The sequence below is a fragment of the Rhinopithecus bieti genome, unplaced genomic scaffold, assembly GCF_001698545.2.
Source record: "Rhinopithecus bieti isolate Rb0 unplaced genomic scaffold, ASM169854v2 scaffold_20098, whole genome shotgun sequence".
Lineage (NCBI taxonomy): Eukaryota > Metazoa > Chordata > Mammalia > Primates > Cercopithecidae > Rhinopithecus > Rhinopithecus bieti.
The window spans coordinates 811,565-837,623 of record NW_016810571.1 but is presented as its reverse complement, the minus strand read 5'-3'; the positions used below and the strand labels follow the sequence as shown (position 1 = coordinate 837,623).

The following is a 26,059-nucleotide window of genomic DNA, read 5'->3' as shown; positions in this document are numbered from 1 at the left end:
ACGAATTACAATGGAAACAAAATTAGCAAAAGCGCCTGTGCTAATGCTCAATACAATTGATGGCCTCACATTTAATCCTCACAACCACTACAATCACCTCAAACTCAAACTCTGAGGGGCTGACATGCCCTGAGGGCACAGCTCTTATGTGGTGGCAACTGGCTCATCTCAGCGAAACTCCAAACTCCTAACACCCGCCTTCCCCAGAAAGGCTTTTCCTGACCCTGTGCTTCCGGAAGTCCCGCCCCAGGAGAAAAACAGCTTCCGGAAAAATGGAGGCCAGAAAACTGGAACAGAACAAGGGGCGGGGCCGCTTGAGACGCTCTAGTATTCCTCTACTCTATGGCCGCTGATAATTGACAAGCCCCGAGGAGTAAGACTCCTTTCTATTGGATGAGCAGCCTCGCGTAGGCGGGCAGCTCGGTGCACGGCGCGCTGATTGGCTGAGTCCGCCACGCGGAGCGGCTGGGCGGTGCATGTGGCGCGCGGACTGAGGTGACGGGCGGCTTTTCTTAGTTTTAGTGAAGACGGGCGCATGTGGGCGCTTTGCTCGCTGTTGCGGTCCGCGGCTGGACGCACCATGTCGCAGGGACGCACCATATCGAAGGGATCCGCCCGCCGCCAGCGGCCGCCCAAGGACTCGCTGCGGCACCTGCGCACGCGAGAGAAGCGCGGCCCGTTGGGGTCCTCCGGCGGCGCGAACACCGTGTACCTGCAGGTGGTGGCAGTGGGCAGCCGGGACGCGGGCGCCGCGCTCTACGTCTTCTCCGAGTTCAACCGGTCAGTGCGCCGCGCCTGGGGTTCCCTCAACGAGCCACGCCCCGTCCCGCTGGGCCCTCTGTGCGGTGCAGCCTCTGAGCATCGGGGCACCTCCCAGGGCTTAGGCTTCCCTACTTCACAAATGTGGTTCACTGTTGCGGGGGTTCGTAAAGTTATGGTGGTTGGGAAATCCCAGATTCTTTGCACCCATGTGATTTCTGGGGGTCTGTGAAGAACTTCAGACTTGGGTCAGAGCGTCCTCTTCCCAACCCTAGGGCCCGGCCTGGCTGTCAGCACTTTCGGAGCTCCACCCTCTTCCGTGCACCCCAAGGCCAGTGCCAGTGTGTCTTTGTTAGCGTGTGGTGTGGACAGATCTGGTGTGTAGCCGGTGATGGGGAAAGAACCCGTTTTGTCCCAGCACCCACACACGCAGGCCCCCACTCCTCTCCACCTCTCCTATGGAGGACTCAAAACCCACCATCCTAATAGCAGAAATGTGGTTCGGTAGTCCAACATGGACTTTTAATTTTTTTTCTTTTTCTTTTTCTTTTTTCACAGCTTCTACAATAAAGTATCTAATTGGTGTCAGTTTAGTTTACAGAATAAAACCTTCTGAATGTCTTGTGTCATGTTTGTCTTTGTAGATATCTCTTCAACTGTGGAGAAGGCGTTCAGAGAGTCATGCAGGAGCACAAGTGAGTCAAGTCTCTTGCTTTTGGAGGGGGAGTTGATTACGGAGCTTGCAAGCTGAAATGAGAGGCCAGTTGTTTTTTATAGCAAAAGTGGTCTTTGTTCTCTTCATGTTATCCTGTTTAAATGTTTTCTCATTCTTAGGTTGAAAGTTGCTCGCCTGGACAACATACTCCTGACTCGAATGCACTGGTCTAATGTTGGCGGCTTAAGTGGTGAGTATATTCTTTGCAGTGTCAGAGGCTGGTGGGAAATCTCCAGGAATTTAACCTGCTTGACCATTTTTCCGAGTCTGGGGTGGGGTGGGCAGCTAGACTTTTTTTTTTGTCAGTGGCGTGATCTTGGCTCACTGCAACCTCTGCCTCCTGAGTTCAGGTGATCCCCTCACCTCAGCCTCCCAAATAGCTGGGACCACAGGCCCGCCCCACCACACCTGCCTAATTTTCTTTGTATTTTTTTGTAGCGACTGGGTTTCGCCATGTTGCCCTGGCTGGTCTCAAACTTCCAGGTTCAAGCGATCCTCCTGCCTTGGCCTCCCAAAGTGCTGGGATTACAGGCATGAGCCACCGCACCTGGGCTGGAATTCTTTTTATAGCAGCCCATCAGCTGCAGCACAGAGCATTAAAAGCTGTGACTCAACAGATTTTAATATGGATACCCCCTCTAAGTGTTACCATCCACTTAGTTTCTTGGGTTGTGGGGCCAGAGATTTGTGGCAGTAAACTGGAGAGTCTAGTGGTGGTGATTATAGTTAATGTTTACCGTAGACGCATTGGCAGCCACCCACATACCCACTGTCCAGATTACCCTGTCATTTATGTCTCTCAACTGGAAGATCAGGATTGTGTTGCATCCAGATTCTGTGGCAGCCACACACATATCCACTGTCCAGATTACCCTGTCATTTATGCCTCTCAACTGGAAGGTCAGGGTTGTGTTGCATCCACATTCTGTGGCAGCCACACACATATCCACTGTCCAGATTACCCTGTCATTTATGCCTCTCAACTGGAAGGTCAGGGTTGTGTTGCATCCACATTCTGCGGGCTTGGTGGCATGTACAGGAAGGAGTGAAGTGTTAGACTAGTCTCCCTTCTCAGGACTGAGACTAGGGCGAGGCACTTAGGGTACCGCCCTTCACTTTCATGATTCCTTAAATTTTGCACACTGGGTGCCTTGGTACTTCACACTAGCAACAGTTCAGCCTGTTCTAGAGGCATTTAAAGAATATCTGGTGTCCGTTACACCTCTGGCTGCATCACTTCTGCTCTGTACATCTTCCCTGGTGGTGCTTCCAAAGCTGGAAGGAGACGTAGATAAATAGCTGGATTAGTACAGGGTGCTCCTCCTGTTAGTGACGACAGGTCAAGTTGATGAGAGATCTGATTTTGTGCATCCTTTTTAGGAATGATTCTTACTTTAAAGGAAACCGGGCTTCCAAAGTGTGTACTTTCTGGACCTCCGCAACTGGTGAGTCTTTCCTGACACGTCTTTCAAAACACAACCTTTCCTTTTACAATGTCAGTAACAAGAATTTTCGTTTTTGCAAATCAGTCTTCTGCCTTCCAGAGATACCTGGGCGTTGAAACGCTTCCCCTTTCAAGTTAAAATGAGTTCAAAACCTGATTAACTGTGTGACCTCGAACGAGTAACTTTACCTTTCTGAGTTTTAGCTTATTGATCCGTAAGATTACTATCATGTTTCACAGAGTTGTTGAAGATTAAATGATGTAGCCCATATAAAGCACTAGATCGCTTTATTAGGTGTATGTTTGGCACCAAGTAGGCACACAAGAAAGGGCAGCTTTTGTTTTATTCAATAAATTTCTGACGTCTTCTTACCTTTCAAACCAGTTTTTTACACTCATGAGAAGTCGTGTGTATGTTGTTGAATATCATAGTTCATTTTCCAATTCTTAAGAAGAAAGTCACCAAGACCTGTTAAGTCTTTCCCCAAAATAACGTTTGAAATCCATCCATTTGTCTCTTATCGAGGCCTTCCTTATCTCTGTTTTCTGCACCTGTAAACTGCAATAGCCTCCCATATCCATTCTCGTCTTCTTGTAATCCATCTGCCACACAGCAGCCAGAGAGGTCACATTAAGACAGAAAAGTAGTGTGTCACTTGCCACCCTAAAGCCTTTCATGGACTCCCCATTGCAATACAATCCAAAACACCTTGATATGGCCCACAAGTCCTGTAGGCCCCAGCCCCTACCCTTACTTCCATCTGTACCCATTGCTGAGCTGTAGCTGCATGGGCTGGCTGACTCTTACACCCCTCTAACTCTCTGTCCTCTTCAGGACTTTCGCCCTTCCACAAGTTCCCTCTGCCTCTTCTAATTGCTGCCTGTATTGTTATTGAACCTTCAGGGCTCAGCTAGAGGGTCATTTACTCCAGAACTGTCTCCTTCTCCAGACAAGTTGGATCCCAGCCGTCTGTATTTTTCCTTTTCCTCGCAGAGCACTTAGCATAATGCCACTAAGCTGTTTGTGTTACCATGTTTCATTTTGTCTCCTCCACTGGCATGAGTAGAGCAAGGACTCCATCTCTTTTTCCTCCTGTGTCCTTGGCATCTGACATAATGGATACTCAGTAAATATTTGTAGTAAATGATGTTCAAAATCCTTACTAAGCTTTGTTTTATGTTGATACCCATTGGTAACCTTTTAAATACTTGAATAGTTGCTGTGTTCTACATTTGTTCAGCCATAACTGCTCATTTCTTTGCTTTTCATTAGGAAAAATACCTCGAAGCAATCAAAATATTTTCTGGTCCATTGAAAGGAATAGAACTGGGTATGTCTTTGTGATTCATTGTCTGCTATTTCTAACTCATATATGCCCTGACCTCTCAAATTAGAATCCATTAAAAAATCAACATTAAACCTCAAAATCAAATGCTTCGTCACTGTGAGATTTTTTTTTTTTTTTTTTTTTTTTTTTTGATAGATGGAGTCTCGCTCTCTCACCAGGCTAGAGTGCAGTGACGTGATCTCGGCTCACTGCACCCTCTACCTCCTGGATTCAAGAGATTCTCCCACCTCAGCCTCCCGAGTAGCTGGGACTACAGGCGCACACTACCACGCCCAGCTAATTTTTTGTATTTTTAGTAGAGACAGGGTTTCCCCACGTTGGCCAGGATGGTCTCGATCTCTTGACCTTGTGGTCTGCCCACCTCAGCCTCCCAAAGTGAGAAAGTGAGCTGGCACACCCGGCTGGAGATGGGTTTTCTAAATAGTGACATTTTCTGTGCTCCCACCTCATGCTGCAAAAATAGGGGCCAGGTTGGCAGGAGTGATTGCACAGCCGATGCATGCCTGTGTACATGCTGTGTAGCATTCTCCATCCAGACAGCAGGGCTCCTGCCTCAGTTCCAGAGGTGCTTCTCCTCATTGAGTTGCTTTGAATTGGGGACGGGGGTGATGAGGGGCTCCTAAAGGTTTTGTGGCCAACTTTGTACGTTGAAACGCAGCTCCAGCTGTGTAGCAGATGGGAAGACTCTTGATGGGAAGAGGCCTCACTGAGGATGCTAGCAGGGCCCTTGTCCTGGCACTGGTGTGCATCTGTGGCTTGTTAATACTCCTCTTTTATAGAAACACTAATACTTTGTTTCAAAATACACATCAGCTCTTCTGGTTGAGATGATGGGTTCCCTGGCTTCACAATTCTGTTTGTTAACTTGGGCCTCTGAAAGTCGAGTACTAGTTTCTTGTTTTTACATTTTTAACGGATAGTCACCAATGATTATAATGTCTTTTCATCTGGCTGTAGTAAATATAAATGGCTGACTAAAATACACTTTTATTTATTTCCTAAAAATGGTAATCTCCTTAGAAAGTCTGGTTTTCATGTCAGATTCCCACTGTAATTCTGAGGCAGTTCAGTTGCTCAGTGGTTGGTGATCCTGGAAATTACTCTTCCCACACATCTTCACTGATGCAATCGCTTTGCTGTTGTGTGCTTTTCTTGTAGCTGTGCGGCCCTACTCTGCCCCCGAATACAAGGATGAAACCATGACAGTTTACCAGATCCCCATATACAGTGAGTATGAAAGCCAGGTTTCCCAGGAGGAGGGTGTAGGTCCGAGTAAAGAAAACATGGCGGCCGGGCGCGGTGGCTCAAGCCTGTAATCCCAGCACTTTGGGAGGCCGAGGCGGGCGGATCACGAGGTCAGGAGATCGAGACCATCCTGGCTAACACGGTGAAACCCCATCTCTTCTAAAAATACAAAAAATTAGCCGGGCATGGTGGCAGGCGCCTATAGTCCCAGCTACTCGGAGGCTGAGGCGGGAGAATGGCATGAACCCAGGAGTCAGAGCTTGCAGTGAGCCGAGATCGTGCCACTGCACTCCAGCCTCGGCGACACAGCCAGACTCCGTCTCAAAAAAAAAAAAAGAAAAGAAAACATGGGTGAACATACAAACTGAACACTTGCTTTGGACACCCTGTTTTGTGTTCTGAGCATGATTAGAAAATTTAGCTGAGGAATTGAAATGTGGCTCCTGCCCTTAAGGAGCTTATAATCTTACGGATAAGCACGTCTAACTCATGCCCAATGTTAGTGATTATGCTTTGGAATATTGGATAATCAAGCACTCTCAGTAAATAGATTGCATTCGGGTTTGCACATTCATTGCTGGGAGGTTTTTCCCACAGTCGTAAGTACCCTCTTGATCAGAGGATCATAAAGAGGTTTGCACAGATAGATTTTTAAAAATAAATAATGATTACAGCAACTTGAAAGGGGGTTAGAAGCTCCTACACATTCTGAAGTACCAGGGCCAGATGATGTGGTCTTAGCTTAGGAAAAGAGTCAGTCTTGCCCTTGAGCTTGGCTAAAGACATTCTTGTCTGGTTTTACTTATATATGAAGAGAGTACCAAGCAGTAGGGGTATTTCCTTGATAGTGCTAACTAATGCGATGCATACCAAGTAGTGCTGATGGGTAACAGACCAGAGCACCCAGCAAAGGCCAGAGAAGTCCAGAACCTGGCAAGGAGATGAGGCTTATGCCGACTGAAGGCAGAAGGTAGCAGGGAGGGGAGGAATGAGCCAGAGCAATGGCACAAGTGCTCCTAGGCCAGTGTTGTGACGGGTTGATCAGCAGTCCCATTGCCTGACTCGCTCCTCCTGCTCAGATGCCTTCTCACACCTGATCCCTGCTGTAGCCACCTCCAGCCTGAGTTGCATCCCTCTGTTGTCCATTTCTAGCACCCTGTTCTTCGCTCCATTGCATGTGACAGGTAACTTTCACGTGTCATTTGCGTGATCCATGTTAACATGCTTAGTTTTGCTGACCATCGTTTTTTCAGTGCCCAGCAGCCCATAATGAATGAACTTATGTTAATCGTCGTTGCAGCCGTGCTTTAGCTTCTTAGAGCAGCGAATTTTTTTCCCTTGATCTTGAGCCTTAACTAAATGTAAAACGAGGCTCCCTCTGGAGATAGGTACCCTTTAGGCCTATGTTTTTTAGTGGGAGTGATAATAAATACGCATGTCTACAACTCACATGCTGTTTGGATAACACATTGTTGAGCTGGTACCATGGCCAAGGCTGTGAGCTAAGCGGAAACATAAAGATTAATGGACGTAAGTGCAGCCCAGAAACCAGGGAGGAAGTTAACTAACTAGTTATTTCCTACTGTATAGTGAAAGGTGTGCTGATTTCATTGGCGTTCTGGCATTCCCACATATAAACATCTGGGCCTCGACTCTCCGCTCACCTTGTGCAGTGTGTAATGTGGTGTCTGTACTGACCAGGTGAACAGAGGAGTGGAAAGCACCAACCATGGCAGAGTCCAGAAAGGCCTCTCGGCAGGATCAGCCCAGAGCTATCTTCGGACTCCGAGTCAAATGAGAATGAGCCGCACCTTCCCCATGGTAATAGTATAAATAAAACAGAGCGGCGGAAAAGCTTGTGTTTTCTTAATTCTCTGCCTCGTAATGCTTGAAGAGAGTCGTTATTATAAGAAAGCCACGTGTGTAAACAGGTTCTTCTTCCTGGGCTTGTTATGACTTGGCCCGTTGGGGGGAATGAGAAGGTTTGTTGTGAAGGTGGCAGCCTGAAGCTTTAATAACAACCAGTCCACAGTTTTGGCCACCCAGGGTCTGGGTAGGCCCAAAACTGTGTTCTGTTTTCCCAGAGGAGAACAGGGCCTGACAAACGTATTCATTTTGTATTTTTCATTAATGTAACTTTCATGCAAATTTTCCGTTAATGTGGAAACTATAACTGCTAAGCCAATGAGACAGTCAAATCAGTGGGAGGATCTGCACCTCCTTTTCCAGAATGACAGCCCACTGGGAGACAGAGTTAAAAGTTCACGTTTAGATGTAACTCAGGAGTTGGGCTGCTTCAGGAGTTTGCTGTCCTTAACAGAAGACCAGCGCTGGCAAAGCTTGGCAGCTCCTCTTTCTGTCCTGAGGTCTTGTCTAGTGACTGAGAACCGGCTGACCCCTATATGCTGTCCTTACTTGGATGACACTGGGTGAAGACTGCCCCCAACATTTGCTCTGCAGGCCTTTGAACTTCTGTGTTATTTCATGTTATATGCATTATAAAGCACATTACAATATATTTTTCTCTCTCTTCTCCAGTCCTAGGTGAAATGTGTCATTTAAAAAAAGTTTCACTTGCCATTCTAAAGTTTTTCTGGCGAGAGTTTTGTGTTTTCATTTACCCAAAACATCTCCACATAAGTAGGGGGAGAAAAGTCTTCTTGAGTGTATTAGTGTCTTCAGCCTTTGTATTGGGACAGTAGTGTCCATTTAATTTTTATGCGGGGTGAAGTTAGGTATCAGGTCGTAATCAGTTTGTGATGTCTTGACAACTTTCACATTTACCTTGTGATAATTAAATGTGTTTTTCCTCAGGTGTTAGCCAGAGAAGAGGAGTAAGGGACCCTTCCCTGGTTGTAGCTTTCATCTGTAAGGTAAGGGAGCTTTGCTAGAGGGCTCTACCTGACTGGGGGCTTGTTCAGTGACCTCTGGTTTGCACTTTTTCAATCATTTGAGGGTAGCTGCTCCTGTTACCTGAGACAAGAAGAGAAAGCAGATCTTCGAAAAACTGACAGAAGTCCAGGTGCAGTGGCTCACACGTGTAACCCCAGCATTTTGGGAGGCCAAGGAAGGTGGATCACGAGGTCAGGAGTTCGAGACTAGCCTGACCAACATGGTGAAACCCTGTCTCTGCTAAAAATACAAAAATTAGCTGGGTGTGGTGGCGTGTGCCTGTAATCCCAGCTACTTGAGAGGCCAAGGCAAGAGAATTGCTTGAGCAGAGGAGGAGGTTGCAGTGAGCCAAGATTGCACCATTGCACTCCAGCCTAGGTGACAGAGCAAGACTTCATCTCAAAGAAAAAAAAAAAATTCTATAGAAATGATACTGGCAATGAGCCTGCAACAAGTATTACTACTGACCTTTCATAATTGTCGTCACTTGTAGGTTTCAGAGTTTAGATGCTCTGTTTCTCAAAATAACCCCATACTTTTATTTCCTTTTAAATTTTTTTCCAGTGCCCTGTCAGCCTCCATACATTTTTTTTTTTATTTTATTTTTTTTTTTTTGAGAGTCTGTCACCATCACCCAGGCTGGAGTGTGCAGTGGCATGATCTTGGCTCACTGCAACCTCCACCTCCTGGGTTCAAGTGATTCTCCTGCCTCAGCCTCCCAAGTAGCTAGGATTATAGGTGCATGCCACTACACTTAGCTAATTTTTGTATTTTTAATAGAGACGAGGTTTCACCGTGTTGGCCAGGCTGGTCTCACTCCTGACCTCAGGTGATCCACCCGCCTTGGCCTCCCAAAGTGCTGGGATTACAGGCGTGAAGTACCATGCCTGGTCCGTATTCTTTTATATTTGCCAACAATTGGTCCTTTTAGAATTCCGAAATTATTGAAGGCAGCTGTGTTTGTTTTCCTTCACCTCCATCAGGCCTTTATTTGAAGTCAGTTTGAACTCTGTTGTACTTTATTTCATTCCCCTGCAATAGCTAAGGTCTAACATCAGATTGATTGGAATATTAGCTAGCATTCACAGAGGCCTAGATCTGTAACTCTGAAATTGGTCAGATTCCATTAAAAATTTTTGTTACAATAAGCTGGTTTGTAAGATCTGACTAGTGGCTTATTTTTAATAGAATTACACATTAAAATTTTATCAATACAATTTGCAACACATTTGTCTAAATATGTGAAAAGATTTCATTGCCTTTTTGTGGGCTTAGATTATTTTTTAATGTTGATTTTGAAATACATTTGGAATTTTTATCTAAATTCTAAAACCTACAAGTGAAAATAATAATGAAAGTAAGTAGTAATTTTAGTGGCAAGATCATTGCCGGTATCATTTCTGTCGATTTATTTGAATAATGTGATTTTCATAGAAGTTAAGTACTATTGTTAACAGGCTTATTACTTGTGTGTTTTTGAGTTTTAGACAGCAAAATCATTTTTTAAAGTTTTAAAATATTTTGATAATCTATGTTTATACTGTCTGGTTTTAAACTGTTTTATATGGTAATCTTTAAATCATATTCCTGCTTTTTCCTGAATAGGTAACAGTGAGCATGATGAGAAGTGACAAGCTCACTTTTACACACCCGGGCAGTTGCCCTATTACCAGGCAGCCGTTCCTGGGGGCTGCCAGCTGCCTGCCCTGGCTTTTCCATCTCCTTCCTTGCTGTCTTCTGCTGCTGCTTCTGAGGGCTGCTGTCACTGGATTAGCCCGTAACCCATTTCCCCTCTTCTAATTAATTTGCCACTCTCAGGTGGGGTTTTGGAAAGCAGTAAAGCTGAGCTAGGTCAAGTTCCAGGAGCCTCTTGGCATGAGGACCTGAGAAACTCATCTGATGGAAGACCTTGGCTTTAGGCAGCTGGTGCACTGTTGGGGCGTTGTTGGCTGCGTTCTGGCTCTCATCAGTCTTCCAAATACTCTGCATTCCTCAGAGAGAAACATATCTCCATGGGTTGAATTCAGCTCCAGGGACATGGGTTTCCCTGCCTTAAGTCTTCAAGTACCTTTTTTTTTCTTTCTTTCTTTCTTTTTTTTTTTTTCATTTTTTGAGATGGAGTCTTGCTCTGTCGCCCAGGCTGGAGTGCAGTGGTGTGATCTTGGCTCACTGCAACCTCCGCCTCCCGGGGTCAAGCAATTCTCCTGCCTCAGCCTCCCGAGTAGCTGGGACTACAGGAGCACACCACCACGCCCAGCTAATTTTTGTATTTTTTTAGTAGAGCTGGGGTTTCACCATGTTGGCCAGGATGGTCTGGAACTCTTGACCTTCTGATCCGCCTGCCTTGGCTTCCCAAAGTGCTGGGATTACAGGCGTGAGCCACCACGCCCAACCTTTGTTTTGTTTTGTTTTGTTTTGTTTTGTTTTGTTTTGTTTTGAGACAGAATCTTGCTCTGTCGCCCAGGCTGGAGTGCAGTGGCACGATCTTGGCTCACTGCAACCACCACCTTCCAGGTTCAAGCGATTCTCCCAAGTCAGCCTCCCAAGTAGCTGGGATTACAGGTGCTTGCCACTATGCCCGGCTAATTTTTTTTATATTTTTGGTAGAGACAGAGTTTCGCCATGTTGGCCAGTCTGGTCTCAAACTTCTGACCTTAGGTGATCTGCCAGCCTGGGCCTCCCAAAGTGCTGGGATTACAGGCGTGAGCCACCACGCCCGGCCATGAGTAACTTTTTAACTTCAGGGAGTTAAAAGAAGACGCACATAGTTGATGAAGATTTAAAGGAGAAAATGAAAATCAAATGTCATTTGGCACTCAAAGGCCTACATGCCATTTCTGACTTTTTTCTGTTACTGTGTGTGAAAATTTTTTTTTCCCTATAAAATGATTATGAAGTTTTCTGATAGAATTATTGTTTGCCTTTCTAAAATAATAACATATTACAGATTTTTTTTTTTCTTTTTTTGAGACAGAGCCTCTGTCGCCCAGGCTGGAGTGCAGTGGCGCGATCTCGGCTCACTGCAAGCTCCGCCTGCTGGGTTCCTGCCTCAGCCTCCCAAGTAGCTGGGACCATAGGCGCACGCCACCACGCCTGGCTAATTTTTTGTATTTTTAGTAGAGACGGGGTTTCACCGCCTTAGCCAGGATGGTCTTAATCTCCTGACATGATCTACCCACCTCGGCTTCCCAAAGTGCTGAGATTACAGGCATGAGCTGCTATGCCTGGCCTATTAGGGATTTTTTATTGTAATTTTTCTCCAAGATAAAAGCAATGACGTTATATTGCCAAATAATTGAAAATACAAGAGAAATAAAATCATCCATCTTTTGTTAGCCTGTCACTGTCATTGAAATATTATGTTACATGGCAGTTTGCTTGCTGGTTGCTCTGTTAGGCAGTGCTCTGGTGACATTCCTTTAGCCATGGAGGAATGTAGAATGACAGAACAGTGTTTCTCCTCGATGATACTTGAAGGATATTTATTAACTTTCATATTGAATTACATTTTATTAAATTTATAATAAGTTAATGCTGGGAAATAAAACACTGATTTAAGTCATTTTGGCTTTTAGTACTAAAGCATTTGACAATAAATGACTTCTTCAGAATATGGTATACCTTCTGAAAGCAATAAACGTGTTTTAATGAATTGTAAGCAAATAACATTTTTTTTTTTTTGAGACGGACTTTTGCTTTTGTTGCCCAGGCTGGAGTGCAATGGCGCGATCTTGGCTCACTGCAACCTCCGCCTCCCAGGTTCAAGTGATTCTCCTGCCTCAGCCTCCTGAGTTGCTGGGGTTACAGGCGTGCACCATCACGCCTGGCCAATTTTGTATTTTTAGTAGAGACGGGGTTTCTCTATGTCGGTCAGGCTGGTCTCAAACTCTTCAGGTGATCCTCCCGCCTCAGCCTCTGAAAGTACTGGAATTACAGGCATGAGCCACCGTGCCCGGCCAACATTATTTTTTGTTTTAATCTAGAAAATACACTTCTAAGAAAATTGATTAAAACCAAACTTCCTCATTAGCCGCTAAAATCACATTTATGTTCTCTTTGCTGCAGCTTCACTTAAAGAGAGGAAACTTCCTGGTGCTCAAAGCAAAGGAGCTGGGCCTCCCAGTGTGAGTGTGGGGGGTGAGGCTTCTTGGGACCCACTGGGTACACCTTTCCACTTAAGGAAATCCCATTTCACGGAGGCCGTGCCTCTTCATTTCAGTGGGACAGCTGCCATCGCTCCCATCATTGCTGCTGTCAAGGAGGGGAAAAGCATCACTCATGAAGGAAGAGAGGTGAGATGCCTGGTTTTCTTAATGATTCAGCAGTTACAGGTAGGATCTGGAATGCTGGGCAGATCTATCTGCTTCAGGGTCTACAGACACCACTTTTGAAGGACGTAGAACAGTTTGGACATCACTCAGCTAATTGACAAAATGGCCTCTTTTATCTGTGTGTGTCCCGCATGTCAACACGGCTACATTCGAGCATTTTTGTAGATTGTCCTTCTAGGATCTGGTCATCCTCCGTAAAGGGTGCATGCTTTCCCTGGTACTTGAGCTCAGGACAGTGTCTAACAACAGACCCCATATGGATGGGCCTGGGGTTTATGGTCCAGAGGAATGTCACCTTATTCTTTGTCAAGATTTTCTTCTGACTTCTAAGGAGATTAGGACCAGTGGCCACAGACTGAAGAAAACCTTAATGCCAAGCCTCCTTTCCTGGCCAGTGTAGGCCCGAAGTGCCTCAGCCTGACAGTTACCTATTTAGGTATCCACAAAGAGACCAGAAGGGTGTTGATGGTGATGTGTGAAGTTGGTTTTGTGCTTTGTTTACCTCTCAGCCCCTATGTCATGTTAGCAGTTGCATTGAAGGCAGTTCAGTTTGGTGGCTGAGCTGTGACCCCAGTGGACGGGCTTACTTGATTTTGCAGATTTTGGCTGAAGAGCTGTGTACTCCACCAGATCCTGGTGCTGCTTTTGTGGTGGTAGAATGTCCAGATGAAGGCTTCATTCAACCCATCTGTGAGAATGCCACCTTTCAGAGGTAATGAGGGGTCTCTAGGGTGGGAGAAGTGAGAGCTGAAGCACAGCCCAGCATCGACATGGGCATCTTGTAGCAAGAGCCGTGTTTCTGGGAAGGCCCACTGTCTGGGTTTACAGTTCAGAGGCCAGGACTCCTGCCTTAAGTCACTGTTGGTAGTTGGTGGGCTCCGGTGTCCACAGCCTCAAAGTGAAATTAGAAAAGATTGAAAACTAGAAACCACTGAGGACTCGAAATTCAGCTAGAGCTCTTACAGCTCTTATACTAGAAGAAATTCTAGGACTTTTTTGAGTTCTAACTAATGCCCAGATTATTTTGAACTGAATTAATTTTCTTCCATTACCTGCATTGAAACAAATGAGGTGGGTCAGAGTGTGTGAGACTGTCATGGTCAAGAATCTGTGTTATGGGATGGAATCACAGCTGGGGAATGTCTTTTGGGCCACCAGCCACTCTGTTTTTGTCCTCCATCAAAGTTAAGCAGTTTTGCAATTCAGCTTTCACCCCAGGTGGAATCATCTTTGACCCACGTATCTGAGTTTGAGTCTTTTCCCACACTCGTAATGGTTTACCTGTATTTTTCCTGTTCCTAGTTTGTATGTACCTGGATTTTTTCACTTGTTTTTTTCTACTTACCACAACAAATCCTTTTGGGCTGCTGTACCCCTTCCAAGTCAGAGTGTTAGGAGTTCTTTCGTGGTCCGCTTTATTCTCTGTGGGTGAATGTGGGTGCCCCGGTAGCCCAGGCTTTGTATTTTAATCAAGAGTTGGGCAGCAGAGCCCAAAACTCATTTCAGTGAATGAGATGTCGTTTGAGAGCCATGTGCGGATACGTGGTGATGGTGGGGTAGATAAAAATAGCTACCGTGTGCATTTCTTTTTAAAGGGAACTGGAGGGAAACGCATCGGCATGTTAGTAAGTGCTCTGTTGTCCAGGTGGTAGAATTTCAGACGATTTTCATTTTCCGTGCCTGTGTCTCAGGTCCTCTGGAAGACAGACACCAAGGTGGCATTGGAGGTGTAGGAGGTTTATTCGAGGAAACGCTCATGAGAGAGAAAGGAGAGAGGGAGCAGGAGGAGGCAGGGAGAGCCTGGGTCTGGCTTTGCAGGTCAGACCCCTATAAGGAACTGCAGTGCTGAGAAAGGATCAGCCAGGCCGACTGGAAGGCCCAGAGCAGAGCTTGCCAGATAGAGGAACCCCATATCCATTGGAAATGGACCAGCAGCGGGGTCTGCTGTGAGAGCATGGCCTGGGTGTGGAGCCTGTCACCTCACTGCAGTGCTCACAGAGGGCCGCACGATGCCCCTCCCTGACTGCATGGTCCCTGTCTTTGTGTGTCCTGAGTCTGCATCACTTTGTAAAGCCCCACTTTTCTGCCCAGGTACCAAGGAAAGGCAGATACCCCCGTGGCCTTGGTGGTTCACATGGCCCCGGAATCTGTGCTTGTGGACAGCAGGTACCAGCAGTGGATGGAGAGGTATGGAGCCCAGCCCAGCGGCACCTGGGGTAACTCTTCTGGGCAGTGGTGGATTCCCCTCTCCTCCCCTCTTGCTCTTTCAAACGCTACCTACCCTTCTGCGCCTGCCTAAACTTTCTGTGGGATTCCTGCCTTCCCAGAATTCTAGGCGTCCCAGATCTGTGCCACGCTTCTAAAGACAATGCACCGCTAGGTGGCGCAGTGTCCACACGATTCCATTTATTTTACACCCTCCACACTTTTCAGGGTGTCTGAACAAATACTGCCGTTTGGTTGAGGATTCCATCAGTGAATCCCAAAGAAGAGATTGCAGATATAAAATGACAGCTTCCATTTACTGAATGCCCACTTTGTGGGAGGCAGTGTGTGAAATACCCTTCATTTCACTTCATTTCCTCTAGGGTCATCCCCAGCAGCCCTGGGAGGTAGATGTTTAGTCACTGGAAGGAGAGGGAGCTTTACTTTTTCCTCAGGACATCGCTGGCCAGGGCCAGGTGGAGGCGTATGAGTTGAGCTCGGGTGCGGGGTGACGTTGGGCTGCTTTTTGGCCCCTGCCTGTGTCTCCCCATGTGGCCCCTTTACCTGCCCCTCGCTGCATGGCCTGCTCTCCTGCTGTCTCTTTCATTCCTCAGGGTTTGAGTCCCCTATTTGTATGCCGTGGACATCTGCTTTCTCTTGTTTTTCCTCTCTGTCTTCCCAGCACACCTGAAAGGCAGCTGAGCTAGGGAACACCGGGCTTTGAGCCAGCAGGAGTGGGACCATGTTTGGCCACGTAGTAACACTGCTTGGGGCAAGTCACTGAACTGTTTGAACGCCTCATCCACATTACCACTCCCGAGCTCAGCACCACTCCTCGGGGAACTGCTTCCTAACAAACGCTGCAAATGCCGGCTCTGTTTCATCGCAGGTTTGGGCCTGACACCCAGCACTTGGTCCTGAATGAGAACTGTGCCTCAGTTCACAACCTTCGCAGCTACAAGATTCAAACCCAGCTCAACCTCATCCACCCAGACATCTTCCCCCTGCTCACCAGTTTCCCCTGTAAGGTAGTGTCTCAGACCGGCCCCTTGTCGGCCCAGCTCTCACCCCCTTTCTTTCTCTCCATGAATGCATTTTGTCTCTTTCAGAAGGAGGGCCCCACCCTCAGCGTGCCCATGGTTCTGGGTGAATGCCTCCTCAAGTACCAGCTCCGTCCCAGGAGGGAGTGGCAGAGGTCTGTGCCATCTTGAACTAATGGAATCGTCTCAGTCGGGTTGGGAAACATTTCTGTAAATAGCCACATAGTAAATGTTTCAGGAGGCTCTCCAGACCATATGGTCTCTGTTGCAACTATTCAACTCCGCTTTGAGCACAAAAGAGCCACGGACAATAAGCTAATGAATGGGCTTGGCTGTGTGCCAATGCGAATTTATTTAGAAAAGCAGCCTACTCCAGGCTGGGTTGAGGTGGGCGGATTGGGGCCAGTAGTTCTCCTTTTCTAAAATTGCCTTGCATGGAAATAGCAGTGATAGAGCTCATGTGTTTCACAGTATAGAAAATAAGAAATGTATGATGAACAAAGTCACCCATAATCCTGTAGCCCAGAGATAATGGTTGATAACATTTTGTGTTTCTTGATTCGTGTGTGTGGGTTTATGGCCTGACAGTCTTTTCCTGTGTCACTAAATAGTCTTAAGTAACAAGATTTTTATTGGTATTCCAAATAGGGATGTTTACTCATTTGGGATGTTTCCAATTTTTGGCTGTTTTAATGAAACAATAAATGTCTTATATATAAATCTTTGATGGGAAGTCTGTTCCCTTCAGGTCATTCCTAAATGTGGGATTACCGGGCCAGAGTGTGACAGTTGTTAAGGTACTTAATAAATGTGAAATGCCATCTTGAAGAGCCTCTTCCAGTACACTCCAACCAGGAAAGTGAACAGCCTTACTGCCCTACATCTTAATTGTCATTTTTTTTTCTTTTTGAAATGGAGTTTCACTCTTGTTGCCCAGGCTGAAATACAGTGGTGCGATCTCAGCTCACTGCAACCTCCACCTCCTGGGTTCAAGCAGTTCTCCTGCCCCAGCCTCCCGAGTAGCTGGCATTACAGGTGCCTGCCACCATGCCTGGCTAATTTTTTGTAATTTCACCAGAGACAGGGTTTCACCATGTTGGCCAGGCTGGTCTCGAACTCCTGACCTCCCAAAGTGCTGGGATTATAGGCATGAGCCACCACGCCCGGCCTGTTTTAATTTTTAAAGATCTGAACCTTGATTTTAAGCTGCCTGCCCACTCCACAGTGTTTGTATTAGAATAGAGCATGTGCTGGATTATGACTGGATGCTGTGTGAGGTTGGATACTTGGGGCCCTTTAAAAGACTGTAGTAGCAAGACTCGGGCCCACAGCGACATCACGGGGTTAAAGAACCTGGTGTCCATTTGTCGGCATCTGCACAGGCTCTTAACACACAGCAGCGATTCCCAGCCCTAGCCGACATTCACATTTACCTCATGCTTGTGAAAAATAATGCACAGGGCCTGCCCCAGACCTAGTGAATTGCATCTTGAAAGTTAGGCTTGGGACTGACAAGCTCCCAGATGATTTTAATGCTCTGCCAGGTTGAAGAGCTGCCTGTCCAAGAAGTTGTCACTCCGTGTAATCTGGGGCTTGCTAGGAAAGTGAGATCTCAGCGTAGAGCTGCTGAATTGGCTTCTGCATTTTGCCAAGTTCCTGGATGTGAACATGAGTTTCAGAGTCACTCCTCTCGGGGCTCTGCTTCTCAGCTGGGACCATTTACCCCTTAGAGGATGTTTGGCAATGTCTGGAAACATTTTTGGTTGTCACAGTCTAGGAAGTAGAGGTTGGGGTCCTGCAGCAGGACAACAGCACTGGCCACAGAGAAAGAAAAAACCGTCTTGCCCTGAGCATCAGTAGTGACTGGCCCTGAGGCAGAGCGAGGCAGCCTCCAAAAGGCGGTGGAGCAGAACTGCCCCAGATCCTAGTCACTTACCCTTCAGTGTTGATCGGAAGAAACTTCCTGCAGATTGTCCCCCTGAATTTATTCTGGACATCCACATTAGGGTCTGCTGAGGCCATATACGCCGTCCGTCACCTGAGATGCTTCTCTCTCTCCCTGCAGGGATGCCATTATTACTTGCAATCCTGAGGAATTCATAGACGAGGCGCTGCAGCTTCCCAACTTCCAGCAGAGCGTGCAGGAGTACAGGAGGAGTGCACAGGATGGCCCAGCCCCAGCAGGTGAGTGGGAGCCTGCAGAGCAGCCTTTCTTTCCTGGGCTCTACCCCTGCTGCTGTTTTCATAGCATTGAGTAGAGTGCTGGTGGGGCGCATTCTAACCTGGCTTTTCAGTTTAATCCAGGGCTTCTCTACTTTGGCTCTATGTTAGAATTATGGCCATTGGAGGAGGGGGCTTTGTGGAGTTTCAGAATCCCAATTCCTGGCTGGGCGTGGTGGCTTACGCCTGTAATCCCAGCACTTTGGGAGGCTGAGGCGGGAAGATCATGAGGTCAGGAGATCGAGACCATCCTGGCTAACATGGTGAAACCCCATCTCTAATAAAAATACAAAAAGTTAGCCGGGTGTTACGGTGGGTGCCTGTAGTCCCAGCTACTCGGGAGGCTGAGGCAGGAGAATGGTGTGAACCCGGGAGGCGGAGCTTGCAGTGAACCAAGATCGTGCCACTGCACTCCAGCCTGGGTGACAGAGCAAGACTCCGTCTCAAAAATAAAAAAAAAGAATCCCAATTCCACCCAGTCAGAGCATTTGGCGATGGCACCCCAGTATTCTTGACAAGGCACACACTGAGTGAAACAGTTTAGTGAGCGCCTGTGGAAAGAGCTTTGAACAGGGACTTGGCTGGCAGGGATCTCGTCCTGGCTTTATGGATGCACATCCCTGGAGGATCTTGGCCACGTCACTCAAGTGAGGCTGAGGGCCGGGCATAGGCTTTGGAACCATCGAGTCTCGCTGGATTTGAATCCTGACCCTGCCTCTTACCATCTTCACTGGAAACCTGGGCCTCTGAGTCTGTTTCTCCCTTGTGAAGCAGAGCATTTCCTACCTGATAGAACTGGGAGGATGAGACCGAATTGCACGGTCTTGCAGTAAGAGCTGGATGCAAGGCACACTCTGCTCTCTTGAAATAAATGACAGTTCCCAGCGTAAAGAAATGTCATTTTTTACATGTAAAGGAATGACAGCAATTCTTTTGAAGAAAGGACTGGAGAATTTATTTGTTCTTCTTCTCAGCCCTTTGGTGACAAATAGCCTGTGGGTCCCACACTGGTGTGAAGTCCTTTGTGTGGCGGCAGTTGCCAGGGGCCTGCCAGTCCCCTTCCTGGGAAGCTGGACGGAACTGTGTTGCTTACCCATCTGTCTTAGTGTGTTTTTTATTATTATAAAAGAATATGTGAGACTGGGTAATTTATCAAGAGAAGAGGTTTATTTAGTTCATGGTTCTGCAAGGTCACGGCCCTAGCTCCCAGTGAAGGTTTTCATGCTGTGCCATAACATGGCAGAAGAGGGCAAGTAGGAAGTGGATGCTTGTGAAGATGGGAAAACCTGGGCTGCACCCTGGCTTTATAACAACCCCCTCCCCCGGGAACAAATCCATTCCCTTGAGAAGTACTCCAGTCTCCTGAGAGCCAGTAGTTAACTACTGCAGCTCCAAGCCACTCAGGAGGGTCCCTCCCCGTAGCCCAAACACCTCCCACTAGGCCCCGCCTCCCAACACCGCCACACTGGGGAACACGTTTCCACATGAGGTTTGGGGACAAACCAATGATACTCAAACCGTTGCACCTTCTCAGGGCTGCATGCTGGCTCACTTTTGACCCAAAGGAACGGATTGTTTCACATGGATTTTTTCACAGAGAAAAGAAGTCAGTACCCAGAAATCGTCTTCCTTGGAACAGGGTCTGCCGTCCCGATGAAGATTCGAAATGTCAGTGCCACGCTTGTCAACATAAGGTATGCTGCTCTCCCAGGAAGCATCCTTCCATCAAAGGCGTGTTTACTTTTTAAACAAAAGTACTGCCGCACTCACCAGTCGATTTGAAAATGCAGCGGTATCAAGCCCTGTCACTTGTCATGTCGCCTGGAGTGTCCAGGAGAGGAGCGTGGCCTTACTGCATTTTATAGCCTCAGTAGCAATGTTTTACCCTGGGAATCACCACAGTTCATCCCATGATGTCTTTTAATAAAAATAGCTGATATTACTTGTGTGCACTACACCTAAGAAATCCTCTCGTTTAATTTTTACATTAATCCTATGAAGTGGTGAGTAACTCCCCGTTTTGTTGATGGGTGAACCGATGCTCAGAGAGGCGGCTTGCTGTAGTTCCTACAGCTGGTAAGTGGGCATCTGAAGTTTGAGCGGGGACTTGGAGTCTTGATTGCTACCTGGTATTGTCCCCCAGCTATCTGCTGCTAGTATGGTAAAAAGCTTTAGGGTTTTGCATATTTGTGTTCAGCCCCTTTATTGGATTCCCCTTGACATGTTTTTTTAGTCGATTCTTTTGGGTTTGCCTGGGGTCGTTTATCAGCAGAGAGATGAGTCAAACGTGTTGTGAAATGTACGTGTTACCTCTGCAGATAGTATGTGAAGAAAATAAGATTGTGCATTAGTAGGTTTGTTTTTAAATTTTGCTTTGTCATCTTAGATGCTAGTGATGGATGAGAAACAAGCAAATAGTGCATTAAATACATACAGCAGTGACGAGCTGTGCCCTGACATCAGAAATACACAATCTGGGGTGTGTTTCTCTATGGTTGAGGACATGCAGTAAAGCAGCTTGGAGTGAGCCGGCCTCTCCCGGGGCTGAGATCTTGGGGAAGAAGGGCTTTTTGAGCTGCTGACCTGACCCCCCCGCGAGTGGCTTTTGAACCGGCTAAAGCCAATGGGAAGGTGCTGTTGCCACCTTGTGTCCCGACTCCCTTTTCCCCAGAAGGTCATGTCTCAGCACTGAGGCTTCTCTCTGCAAAATGAGTGCAGCCCTCTCCGTCTTCCTGCTCCTCCCAGAGAAGGAAGAAGGCCAGAGCAGGTCAGCACTCTGTCTGCCTTGGGGCAGAGCTTCTGAAATAGACTGCACATCAGAATAGCCCAAGAAGCTTGTCAGAATCCAAGCTCCCAGAGCCCTGCCTCAAACCAAGTCAGAAACCCCGAGTGACACCTGGGAGTCTGCACTCACTAGGTCCATGAATGAAGTACCTGCAGCCCGCCCTGCCCCAGGTGTCTTTGAGGACATGAACTGAGGAAACCCCGACTGCATGCAAAGGGGGAAAAGTCTGATGGCAGCTGGACCTAGAAACAGCAGTCTCATGTGGCCCAGTGTCTGTCCTGGTATTCTTAAGAGAGGCTGTGGCCACAGTCAGTCTGTGTAGTCAGATTCATTGTTGGGACTAAATGCTTTAAGCCTCCTATAAACTTTTTTTTTTTTTTTTTTTTTTTATGCCCACACCCTGGGTAAGGATATTTGAAAGGGTTTCAGGGTTCCATGGATAATTCTTTGCTGTAAAGAGGATGACACATGTAAAATTACCTTTACGGTTCAATTAATTGGCTTTTATATTAACTCCTCAAAGAAAAGCACGAGAGCCAGAAATTTCTACAGCCGCTTCCTGGTCTTGTCCAAAGCAGACATCAACCTCTGAACTGTCAGCAGCCCTCCCAGTGGCGGTGACTCTCTTGCTCTTCTCTTCTGTAGCCCCGACACGTCTCTGCTACTGGACTGTGGTGAGGGCACGTTTGGGCAGCTGTACCGTCATTACGGAGACCAGGTGGACCGGGTCCTGGGCAGCCTGGCTGCCGTGTTTGTGTCCCACCTGCACGCAGATCACCACACGGTGAGTGTTGGGCTGGACCACAAAGCTGCAGCCTGGAGGAGGCACTGCTACACTGAGTTGGCCCTTTGGCCGCATCTTTTCCTCTGCTTCCCTAACTTGCCCAAGCTTTTGTTACTCATCTCTAGCTAGGAAATGGTCTTTTACAAAACTCAACATAGTCCTTCTGTGCCACAGGAATGTCTTCTATTTCTATGTAGTTCCTTTCCTGCAGCAGGACAGGTTTGGGTTGACCCAGGCTGCTTTGAATTTTGAATCTCACACGGCCTGCTCAGAGGAAGCTTTGGCCAGAGGCAGGAGGTGTGGCTATGAGACCCTCACCTTGGTCTCCTGGGGTGCTGGGCCCTGGGCCATTGCCCTCTTCCCAACACAGGTCCCGTTGCTTTCTGCCTGTGACATTTCAGGGTCATGGCGCAGGGGGCTTAGCATGTGCCACCCCCACTGCGGCTGTGTTAGAGGCTGGTGGGTGACATAGGGCTGGCAACTCCTGCAAGAGGGAGGGCTGCAGACCCTAACCCAAAGGAGATCGTCCTCGGGCCTGGCTAATGCATGTTTCCTGTTTCCTTGCCAGGGCTTGCTAAATATCTTGCTGCAGAGAGAACGAGCCTTGGTAAGTGCGGCACTTCGTCTGCGTTTTGAGTTCCAGTGGTTTACACATCGTCCGCCAACGCCTCTTGGCCTCCAGCGTTTATTGAGATGTTCCATCGTTGAGTCAGCACTTGGAATTTTTGTTTCAGGCGTCTTTGGGAAAGCCACTTCACCCTTTGCTGGTGGTTGCCCCCACCCAGCTCAAAGCCTGGCTCCAGCAGTACCACAACCAGTGCCAGGAGGTCCTGCACCACGTCAGGTGAGCATCCAGGGCAGCCTGGCCCCTGGGGTGTTGCTCGCTTCCACCTCCTTCAGAAGCTCAAGGTTGACACTGGGGCAGTTACCACTATCCCCCAGCAGCCTTGCCCTTGACATTGTCCCAGAAGGCAGAAGCAGGAGAGAAGTGCCCTGGCTGAAGGACAGACACCATTAGATAGTTCCCATGTCATGCTTATTTTCTTAGAAGCATGTCTTCCCAGTCCTCATTTGAGTTCTGAACTGCTTTCTAAACATGGCCCAGCTTTTCTTCATGAGACAGTTCCGGAGCCAGGCACCCAAATAGTGGCTGGCACAGAGACTGTCCATACCAGGTGTGTGGCCAGCGGGAGGCGGCGCCATCCTCATCCCAAGGGGAAGGAGTCCCCTCTGCTGGAGTCGCCTGTGGCTTGTGCTGCCTGAGCCGGAGGCAGCAGTCACCTGCTGGGTCTCTCCCAGTGGCCCAGAGGCTTGGGTTTGGCTCTTTGTATTTGACAGCTGTTTCTTCATCTTAGTGACTATGATTTCCACCTAAGAATGATTTTGGGGTTCTCCAGCCAAAGACTTAAACTTTGGTTCTAGATGTCCAAGAAATGTTTGTTATCATTTTAAATGTTTTGTCTTCTTACAGTATGATTCCTGCCAAATGCCTTCAGGAAGGGGCTGAGATCTCCAGTCCTGCAGTGGCAAGATTGATCAGTTCACTGTTGGGAACATGTGATTTGGAAGAGGTAAAGGGCACCGCCGCAGGCGTTGTGGGGGCGAGGTGGGGAGCAGAGCTGCAGAGCCCTCCAGCCCCGCCCTTTTAGTTTCAGACCTGTCTGGTGCGGCACTGCAAGCATGCGTTTGGCTGTGCGCTGGTGCACACCTCTGGCTGGAAAGTGGTCTATTCCGGGGACACCATGCCCTGTGAGGCTCTGGTCCGGATGGGTGAGTACAGGAAGAAGCCAGCCACCGTGAGGTTGCTCTGGGGTTTGTGTCGCTGGAGGTGAATGCAGCTGAGCTTGCGGGGAAACAGCAGCGGAGGCAGGAGACTCAGGTTCCCACCCTCAGAGTCTCTGGTTGTCATCCTAATAGGCAGACCCAGGGCCAAGGGAGCCGAGTGTTGACGCCAGGAAACAGCATGTGACTGAGGCCTGTGTGCTGCTCTCGCAGAGAACTCCGCCCTGATCCTTGTGCTTTTTCTCCAGGGAAGGATGCCACCCTCCTGATACATGAAGCCACCCTGGAAGATGGTTTGGAAGAGGAAGCAGTGGAAAAGACACACAGGTAGCAAAGGCCGGTTAGTCCTTGTCACCCATATTCTCTCCCTCCCCTACTACGTGACACTGAGCAGCCATCATTTGTGTCTCCACTGACGTGCTGCTGCCCTGCTTCCTATCAAGGGCTATGGGGGCTTCCTTGACCTGTGGCAATGCTCACAGGCCCTTGGCCTTTATTTTTGCAGAATTTTTTAGACAAGGTTCTAGAGTGAGGCACAGTTTTATGTCAGAGAATTCCCAGGGGAAGGTGGGGCTGGGGACTGAACCTTGGGCTGTTGATTTCAACGAAAGAGTGCATTACCCCAGGTGGGCCCTGTGCTTTCTCTTGGGTGCCCTCATGGACAGATTTGGCAGCCAACACAGAGGGTGGGCTTCATTCAGGGGAGTGTGTGAAGGTTCTGGCCCTCAGGGGAGATTGTGCTGGCTATGGAGGTGCCCGTTAAGAAAACCCACCAGCTTCCCCAGGTACCCTGGCAGTTGACTGCCAGGGTCTGTGCCATTCTTTGCAGTCTTGCACTTGGGTTCAGCTTCAGTCTGCTCTGTCCTTTGCCCACAGCACAACGTCCCAAGCCATCAGTGTGGGGATGCGGATGAACGCGGAGTTCATCATGCTGAACCACTTCAGCCAGCGCTACGCCAAGGTCCCCCTCTTTAGCCCCGACTTCAACGAGAAAGTGGGAATTGCCTTTGACCACATGAAGGTCTGTATGTCACGTGGGCAGCACGGGGCGGGGACGGGGCAGGGAGACGGGATTCTACACACTGAGTAGGACGGTGAGCTGGAGTTAGCTTTCTTCTTTGGGGCCACCGTGGGAAAAGGGTATCTACCCGTCACTAACCAGGTCGAACCACACTGGGTTTGCTGGTGAGACCCACTTCCTACAGGGGCCAGCTAGTCTTCAGTCTCAGTCCGCTGGAAATTTCTTAAGAGTCTTTTTAGGCCGGGACTGCGTGCATTTGAGCCTCAGCACAGACCTGTGAGACAGGTGGTTGCCTCTTGTGAGTGGGAAAGCCAGGCCTGAGCCTTGGCCTTCCGGAATGAAGGGGCGGGGCCCAAACCTGACCTCCTTTTTCAGGAGCTTGATTTTGAGAGCATCTGGACTGCTTTCCCTTCCCTCTCTGGAGGCCCTTAGCCAGGCCTGGGGAGACTCTGTCCCTTCTTTAGAGGGCTCCTTCCATGCCATGCTTTTTTCCATTTCAACTGTGACCTGTTGGCTTGTGCGTAAGGAGGGGCGTTGGCACTGCTGTGTGAGCGCATGACGACATCTCTCCCAGCTCCTGTCCCCACCTCTGCCCCTCTGAGGCAGGTCGTTGCCTTCTATTGTGTCTTCTAGGTCTGCTTTGGAGACTTTCCAACAGTGCCCAAGCTGATTGCCCCACTGAAAGCCCTGTTTGCTGGCGACATTGAGGAGATGGAGGAGCGCAGGGAGAAGCGGGAGCTGCGGCAGGTGCGGGCGGCCCTCCTGTCCAGGGCTCTGGCAGGCGACCTGGAGGATGGGGAGCCCCAGCAGAAACGGGCCCACACAGAGGAGCCACAGAGCAAGAAGGTCAGAGCCCAGTGAAGATCTGGGAGTGACCCTGAACTCTGAAGGCTGTGTGTCTTCTGCCCCACGCACGCACCCGTATCTGCCCTCCTTACTGGTAGAAGCTGAAGAGCACGGTCCACCCAGGAGGCAGCTCAGGATAGGTGGTATGGAGTTGTGCCGAGGCTTGGGCTCCCAGATAAGCACTAGTCTATAGACGCCTCTTAGGACTGGTGCCTGGCACAGCCGCGGAACAGGAGGCTGCTACACGGAAGCAAGCGAATGAGCTAATTTCATTTCAAGACAGTATTTAAAGAAGTCATGGAAACAGACGGCAGCACCTTTCCTCTCGTCCAGCAAAGTGATTCCCTGCACGCCAGAGACAAGCAGAGTCGCAGGCACACTGGGTCTGAGTGTCCGAGACTCAACGAAAATAGTATTTCAGCTGCAATAAAGATTGAGTTTGAAATTGTGAGTTCTTTGGCTTCCTCCTGCTGCTGCTACAGAGCAGGGTCTGCTGTGCACCGCCTTGGAGAAGGCTCTCTGTGCTGCAGCGTGGCAGCCGCCTGGTACCCGGCTGGCTTGGAAGTCAGCTCCCATCGTGGTGAGCACCTCTGGAACCTGTCCTTAGAGAGCCACCCTCGTTCGCCAAGTCTTTTGACAGA

At 48.4% G+C, this 26,059-nt stretch overlaps 1 protein-coding gene across 2 annotated transcripts; it reads left to right on the top strand.

Moving 5' to 3' along the window:
* The first annotated feature begins 417 nt into the window (after window positions 1–417).
* ELAC2 (elaC ribonuclease Z 2) lies at window positions 418–25,860 on the top strand. 2 transcript variants are annotated; one of them, XM_017892360.1, is made up of 24 exons: window positions 418–780; window positions 1,404–1,454; window positions 1,594–1,664; window positions 2,855–2,919; window positions 4,192–4,249; window positions 5,426–5,494; window positions 7,214–7,333; window positions 8,327–8,385; window positions 12,470–12,528; window positions 12,624–12,696; window positions 13,335–13,447; window positions 14,827–14,922; window positions 15,830–15,968; window positions 16,050–16,135; window positions 18,046–18,164; window positions 19,798–19,894; window positions 21,631–21,769; window positions 22,338–22,376; window positions 22,504–22,613; window positions 23,241–23,340; window positions 23,419–23,539; window positions 23,800–23,878; window positions 24,428–24,572; window positions 25,206–25,860. In XM_017892360.1, exons 1-24 carry the CDS (start codon window positions 536–538, stop codon window positions 25,431–25,433), a joined length of 2,481 nt encoding a protein of 826 aa, XP_017747849.1. In that variant the 5' UTR covers window positions 418–535; the 3' UTR covers window positions 25,434–25,860. The 2 variants fall into 2 exon arrangements, with proteins under 2 accessions (XP_017747849.1, XP_017747848.1); XM_017892359.1 differs by having other exon boundaries at window positions 15,830–16,135.
* Window positions 25,861–26,059: the final 199 nt, after the last annotated feature.